The sequence below is a fragment of the Nipponia nippon genome, unplaced genomic scaffold (assembly GCF_047370975.1).
Source record: "Nipponia nippon isolate SJK-2023a ecotype South Korea unplaced genomic scaffold, ASM4737097v1 scaffold_27, whole genome shotgun sequence".
Taxonomy (NCBI): domain Eukaryota; kingdom Metazoa; phylum Chordata; class Aves; order Pelecaniformes; family Threskiornithidae; genus Nipponia; species Nipponia nippon.
In genome coordinates this window covers 682366-690029 of record NW_028262344.1, presented here as the reverse complement: position 1 = coordinate 690029, position 7664 = coordinate 682366, and the positions used below count along the sequence as shown (strand labels likewise).

General features: G+C 48.6%; 1 protein-coding gene across 2 annotated transcripts; it reads right to left on the bottom strand.

Annotated features, from left to right (window-relative positions):
* Window positions 1–2380: 2380 nt before the first annotated feature.
* NEFL (neurofilament light chain) lies at window positions 2381–7131 on the bottom strand. Of its 2 annotated transcripts, none has more exons than XM_087763130.1 (4): window positions 6033–7131; window positions 5333–5457; window positions 4048–4367; window positions 2381–2963 (listed from the first exon to the last, which is right to left on the bottom strand). In XM_087763130.1, exons 1-4 carry the CDS (start codon window positions 7083–7085, stop codon window positions 2785–2787), a joined length of 1677 nt encoding a protein of 558 aa, XP_087619256.1. In that variant the 5' UTR covers window positions 7086–7131; the 3' UTR covers window positions 2381–2784. The 2 variants fall into 2 exon arrangements, with proteins under 2 accessions (XP_087619256.1, XP_087619257.1); XM_087763131.1 differs by having other exon boundaries at window positions 4117–4367.
* Window positions 7132–7664: the final 533 nt, after the last annotated feature.

Genomic DNA, 7664 nt, shown 5'->3' with positions numbered 1-7664 from the left:
GCAGCTGCAACTTGGGTTAAAGTTTCTATCCTGTCTCCCTCTGCCAGCTTTTACTGCATTGCGTCAAAGCGAGTTCCTGGATTTTCAAAGGTAAAACAAGGGTTGCCAGCAGGATCCCCACAACCCTGAGAGCATCTCGGCCCATAAACGCAGGCTTCCATCCTCCCTCCCACCAGTTTACCTTAGCAGCAAGGCAGGACTGGGGGTGGCAAACCAGGCTGGACGGTCACTGCAGCTTGTCACTCTCTGCAGCTCATCGCCATGGCTGTGACTCACACATTTCCTGCAGAGTCGTGAAATCTCTCCTTTAGCTGCAATACATTAAAAATAACATAAGGAGTGGGGATCAGACTGTGATACGCTGCAAGGAGAAATGTGTTTGCTGGTATATCTCTAAATGTGCCGGTTTGAGAGCATCCCTAGCAGCCTGGCTGCAACACTTTGGAGAGCTGCAAGCTGTATTGCTTCCCAGAAGTGAAAGGGACACAAAGGACTGAATGAAGGAGGAGTTTATCTGCAAAAAAAGACATGAAAGAGGAAGAAAAATTAGGTGTTGAAAAGTTAAAAGGAGCTCAGAGTGCTTGGAGAAAGGCAGGATGGGGCAGGGGTTTTAATATATACCGATGTTTGGCTTTAATGGTGTGATGAGTTCTGATCTGGTACGTAACGTGTTTTTTGCTCCGTAGGAGCAGAACCTCTCTCCCAGCTGTAGTGCCATGCCAAGCATTTTCTGATAGGGCATGCACTTAGGTGAATTTCCAAGTACCATCTCTTAGACTCAATATTCTGCTATTTGAGCTAAGGGTATTGCGTACCAAACGGAGCAGGTCTCCTGCAACCCCATCAATAGCTTTTAAAAGCGCTGAGCGAACAGCGTGGTCGAGTCTCCGGCCCGTGGTACTGCAAGTACCCCATAGCACTTACCACTGCTTTCCCAGAGATAGAAAGTAAAATCTGCTTTGTAAGAATAAGTCTGCATAAACACATGTGGAAAAATCTCCATTAAAAGCAGAAGGGAAATGTGAAAAGAATGACTTAAAAGAGATGTTGTTGAAGAAAGGGAAAATTAATTTATGTGTTTGCCTTCTGGTTCTCAAAAGCATCAAAAACCCCAAGAAAGTAGCGGGGGGGGGGGGGGGGGGGAAATGAAGGGTTTGGAAATGATACTGGAACTCCCTGACCAGGAGTTACTGGAATTATTGCAGATGCATACAAGCTCTGTTTCCTGAAGGGTTTTACCAAAGCTGCTTTTTCTTTCTGCTGCTGTTTTTCCTGGGAACATGAAAAGAAAGAATTAAGTGCTTACCTCATCCATCATCATCATCTTCTTTATAACTCAACACTGAAAAGGGAGATGCTTTTGGAATGCCCCTAAAATTGGTATAAAAAGATGCTTCCTTTCTCTCTGAACATAGTTATTGAGGACAACCAATGCAAATCAACCGATGAAGTCAGCGTACAAAATTAAGTTACCCCAAAATCCTACGCAAAAATCTATCTAGCTAAATGTGACTGTGAAAAGATTTAGCGCAGCCATGTTAATGCCTGTTTTAACATGGGTTTGGTTTATTTAAAATGGTTTAATTTGCAGCATTAGTCTAGTGCTTGCCCTTAGCACAAGGTTTAATTTTATGCATCAACTTCAGCTAATTGAAAATAAATAGGCTCAGACCACAGGACATTGCTATTGCGTTCAGAAGTGCCAGGCTTTGTTGCTGTTTGAGCTGTTCCTATTTTGTGCCTGATCACAGATTAGGCCTTTCTTAGCTCACGCTCAAAACTTTAGAAGGCCCTGACAAATTCTCAGAAGAAAACAAGCCTCTTCAATCCATAGTGGATTGACTTAAGATAGCACCCTGGAAAGGCAGCTCATTCAAGCAGCAGAGAGAGCTCACCTGCACGTTACCCTTCCCTCTAACACCTCATCCCCCCCTTTTTTTTTTTTTTTAACTATAGAGACATCGCTCTAAGCCTCAGCTACACCCCCAGTCATCCTTCACTGATCTGTCAGATATTGGACCATTTCCTAACGATGTTTAACAGCCACATTTGCATTTTGCTTCTGTATTGGTTTGTTAAAATTTCCTTTTTTTTTTTTTCCTCAAAAAGGAGCTTGTGTGCATACAACAGCCCAGTGAGACCCATCACAAAGTTAACACCACATTCAGACTCCAGTGTATTTTTACCATTGTAAGTCTTTCATGTGGTATTTTACAGCCCCACCAAGAAATTCTTTGTCCACTTATTAGTCCCCCAAGCATATCAGATAGAGACAGAAACCAGTACCCTGTATCTTGTTACCCAGGCATGAAAGACGAGTGTGATACACCACTTGATCAACCTTTTAAGTGCATTAGTGACACATGACACATACAAGGAATCTGTGTAAGCATTTCTGTAACTTTATTGACTAGCTTTATTGCACATACTTATTGAAGCCTCCATTAATTTACCCACCCAAGGTTTCCATAATTATTTTAAATGCAAGTTAAAGATACTTTCATTCCCGTGACGTATTTTTTTCCCCCATTTTAAATTTTAAGGTTCTGAACCACCCAAGAAAGACATAACCCCTGAATTCATACGTGTAGACCATGCGGCATTCAGGGAGCAAGCCAGTGGGTGCTCTGCAAGCATACTGATACTCTGCACAGAGAGAAACATCATAGATCATTAACTTTAAACCTCAGTGGTCACTGAATTAAATATGTGAGACTGCAATTTTAGCTCAGTCAATTATCAATTATTCTGTTGACCTGATGAGAAAGCTAGACTGCCTAAAAATCAAGCCTTCTTCTTCACTTCGCTCTCTTCCTTTCCTGCTGCTTCTTTCTCTTCCTTCTCCTCCTCACCAGCCTCCTCAGCAGTTTCCTGAGACTCCTCCCCTTCTTCAGCTGCTGCTTCTTCCCCTTCTCCTTCCTCTTCCTCACCCTCTTTGGCTTCTTCAGATTCCTCCTTAGCACCTTTAAAAGACAAAAAAGAAATATTTCACATCTACATACTGCTCCTAATCCCATTTTAGCAGGAGCCAGCATACCTGCACCCTTCAACTCCACACATCTGGATGGCAGCCAGCTAAGCACGATGAGGCTGGCAACAGATTTTGCATGAAAGCAGGGACATTTATCTAGGACTTGCAAGGAAGAACAACAAAACTACACAACCAACTTACCCTAGATTTCAGAGGGAGTGAAACACTTTACAGGTCTTTTCAAAATCATGGCTTTGAAAAATATTGGCTGTGGACTCATTGCTTTAAGCCTTATCCAAAGGCTCGAGTTCAAAAAGGGATCTTGCCGTTGCTCTCCGATTGGCTCTTTACCTATCATTTCATTATAATTAATCTTTACACTAATAAACTCCTAAAATAGTTCAGTGGTAACCAATGCATTTCAGATATGTTTAGGTTAAATCCTTCAGAGCTATGCAACTGAAGCTGGGGTAAACAACTCTGGATAACATTCCTTTTACATTTTCTTCAGTATGTGAGTTTGGTAAATAAATTACGGGGCACCACAGAAGTGGCGTATACTTCGGTTGAACAAGAAAACTACCTAGACCTCAGGCAACAGATGTTGCTATCCACCGAACCCAACAGTTACATCCACAGACATCAGCTGATATTCCTATTATCACAGGCTACTCTGGGAATTAGTATTTAACTCAGGATGTCCTTGTTCCTTCTTTTTGAGGATGTCTGTAATAGCTAAGTACTGTTTGCTGCCATATGAATATAACATCACACGCTGTTAAAAGTATTATCATTCTTGGTTTTGGAAACGTGAATGGAAAAAACACCCAGTGATTTCCAAGGGAGCATAATCAGTCCTATAACCTGCCTGATATTGAACATTTGCTTTATCTTCCATTCAATATTCAGGCATTCCTGCTTAAATGCTGTGTGCTTAATACCATGATCCTCTGCTTATGTGAGCAGACAATGAGAGGGGTCTTACCATTAGACTTGGCTATCAGCCTTTCTGGGTTTTACCCCACATGAGCAGGGTGAAGCATGAAAGAGAGGGATTTGAAAGTAACTGTAAGTACCTTCCTCCTCTTCTTCAGCCTCTTCACCTCCCGCTTCTTCCTCACCTTCCTCTTTCTCCTCCTCCTCACCTTCTTCTGCAGGGGCTGCCTTGGCTTCTCCTGCTTTAGCAGCCTCAATTGTTTCCTCTATTTCAATCTGCTCTTCCTGGACATGACTGGAGTAGTACGTGGGGAAGGACCGGGTTGTCATCAAGTAGGAGCTAGACTGGAGACCGCTGTAGGCAGACCTGCCAAAAGTCGGGGCAGTCTGGGTGTAGCCACTGGTGATGCTTCCCACACTAGTGAAACTGAGTCGGGTCTCTTCACCTTCCAGCAGTTTCCTCAAAGAAAGAAAAAGCAAACAGAAATTACTTAGTTATGCTGCAGCAGTATTCAGCAGATTCAGCTATGGACCAAGACACTATTATGCTTTGAGCAGCACAAGCCCTAGAGACAGCATACTTAGGAGTGCAAAAACTAGCCCATAATGAATAACTATGTGGCAATGCTGCCCTATCTTCTTGGAATAATTTGAAAGTTTCAGAAGTGTGCATTACTGGTGAATTAACACTTTTCCTTGTTAGAAGAAATAATGGGGAAAAAACCTCTAGGATTAGGTTCCTATAGCAGGTGAAGTTAGAGGTGCATTTTGGTAGCCTGTAGGGTTGCAGAGAACAATGCAGATGTAACAATTTGATGTTGTGTTTAGATATTAGACCAGGTTTATAGCCACTTTCTCAATATTCCCCCTTGTGGCATTCATAGAAAACTCTGTTCCGGCATTTGCCATTTCTAACAGTATCTGGGACAACACATTAAGCAGCTATTTAGCAGCAATTCTGCTGTAAAATATTTGCTTTGCAGGTGATTGCTTCCGTGAGTTAGAAACAAAGCCCATTCTTAAAAGCATGTAAGGGATTCCCAATTTTGAGAACAAAGCCACCTGTATTAAGAAGTTCCACTGATACAAAATCTCTTCACTGAAAGTACCGAACAGATATTTTTATCTGTAAAGATGGAGAACCGAGATCATATACTGCCGAGCTCAGAGTTCTGTATGCGTATGCATACATACTACTCTACTCACTAAAGTTAGCTACACTAGCTTTTGCTTTAAGCAAATATTTTACTTCAAAAGCACTGCTTCTTCCAATAGCAAGACAATGGAGAAGACCGATAGATTAAGCTCTGACAACTACCTATAGAAATTTCTGCTGGACGAATGATAAATAAAATGATTTCTCTTGAAGAGAGAACGGGAACCTGATCCGAGTTCTGGCTTACTAAACCGTTCCCCCCATCATACCTATATGCTGCAATTTCGATGTCCAGGGCCATTTTCACATTAAGCAGATCTTGATATTCCTTCAAGTACCGAGCCATTTCACTCTTCGTGGTTCTCAGCTCGTTCTCCAATTTGTTGATTGTATCCTGTTGGAAGTAACGATATTGACAGCGTAAAATTCTTAATTCTCCCATGTCTGGCAGTAATAGGTTGCAAGGAATTTCTCTGACCCTATTAACTTAATCTTGCTCTAGCAGACAGAGAAAACGATCGGCTCCAACTCCACCCTCAGTCAAAAGGCACCATTTACCAAATCCCACCTTCCCTGGCAGGGCTTTCCCACCCCTGTATCTACACCCTATCATTCCATCTCTACGTAATGTTAAGAGCCCAATTTTCTGCCATCCAAGGACTAGAGCACGCATGAAACTTGTGTATTGCTTCATTTTGGTTTTTAGCCTCTACGTGCTTTTTCTAGTTTTTGCTTAAGGGTATTTTTTTTTTAGTGATATAGTTAAGGCTTTATCGGCACATAGATAAATGATGTATCGTGCATTATAGCTCGGTGGCATTCTGCATTCTAACTTTATGCTACCTTACAGTTTAGCTATGCAACCTGGCTACAGCCTGAGCTGGAAGCGATGCCCCCCCCCTTGCCAGGACGCCCCCCCCCCCCACCACCTCCCCCGCAAACCCCGACCCCCCCCCCCCCCCCCCCCACCTGCAGGGCGGAGATGTCGGCGCTCTGCTTCTCTTCCAGCTCCTGCAGCTGCTTCTCCAGCGCCTCGTTCATGCCGCGGGTGGCCTCGATCTCCAGCGTCTTGGCCTTGAGCAGGCGGCGGCTCTCGGAGACCTCGTCCTTGGCGGCGCGGACGGCGTCGGTGTTCTTGGCGGCGCTCTCGCTGAGGACGGTGAAGCGGCTGCGGAACCACTCCTCGGCGTTCTGCATGTTGCGAGCCGCCAGCTTCTCGTACTGAGCGCGGATGTCGCGCAGGGCGGCGGAGAGGTCGGGCTTAGCCGACACGTCCATCTCCACGGAGAGGTGGGCGTACTGGATCTGCGCCTGCAGCTCCGCCAGCTCCTCCTCGTGCACCTTCTTGAGGAAGGCCAGCTCGTCCAGCAGGCTGTCCACCCGCTTCTCCAGCTCCGCCCGCGCCAGCGCCGCCTCGTCCGCGCCCTTCCGCACCTCCAGCAGCCGCGCCTCCGCGTCCTCCCGGCTCAGCACCTCCTCCTCGTAGCGCGCCTGCAGCCCGCGCAGCGTCTCCTCCAGGCTCTCCCGCTCGCCCTGCAGCGCCTGCTTCTCGCTCGTCGCCTCCTCGGCGGCCAGGCGCAGCTCCCGGATCTCCTGCTCGTAGAGGGCGCGGAAGCGGGAGGGCTCGGCGTGCTTCTGCCGCAGCACCAGCAGCTCGGCCTCCAGCACCTTGTTCTGCTGCTCCAGCTCGTGCACCCGCTCGATGAAGCAGGCGAAGCGGTCGTTGAGGTCCTGCAGCTGCGCCCGCTCCTGGCTGCGGATGGACTTGAGGTCGTTGCTGATGGCCGCCACCTGGCTCAGGTCGAGGCTGTCCACCGAGTGCAGGAGGGAGCCCGAGGCGCTGGAGGTGGCATAGCTGCGCCGCACCGACACCGAGGAGACGGGCGCCGACAGGCTGGAGTACGCCGAGCGCGCCGAGCTGTAGCCGCCGCTGCTGCGCATCGCCGAGACATGGAGCCGCGGGCTCTCGGCGTACCGCCGCTTGTAGGAGGGGAAGAACGGGTCGTAGCCGTACGAGCTCATGACTGCGGGGGGCCAGCGACTGCTCTGCGGAACGGCGGTGCCCGACCGCCCCTATTTATCGGAGGGGAGGGCGGGCAGGCGCAGCCGCCGGGCGGGGCCGGGCGGGGCCGGGCCGGGCCGGGGCGGGACAGAGCGGAGGAGCGCCGCCGCGCTGAGGTACGGTCCGGGCCGCCCCTCGCGTAGCTCTGCGCCTCGTCGCGCCTGGGTTCGCCTGGCCTCTTCGTGGCTCGCCACCGGCTCGGGGGCTGTGGCTGGGGTGGTCCGTGCTCCCCGTTAGCTTGGTCTGGTGTGGCCCCGTCGGGTCCGTTTCAGACCCGCCTCGCCTCGGGCCCCCTTCGGGCCCGCCTCGGGCCCCCTTCGGGCCCACCTAGGGCCCCCCTTGCCTCAGGCCTCCCTCAGGCCCCCCCAGCCTGTCCAGGCTGTGTGTAACACCCCTCTTTCCCCGTCCTCCACTTCCCCACAAGCCGCCCTGGCAGAAACCCTGGGGAGGTTGTTGCAAACCCCATATTGTGGCTGGGGTCTTATGGAGGCCCAGTGCCTCGGTGCAGCCCTCACTGCACCTCAAAACCTTAGACTGCA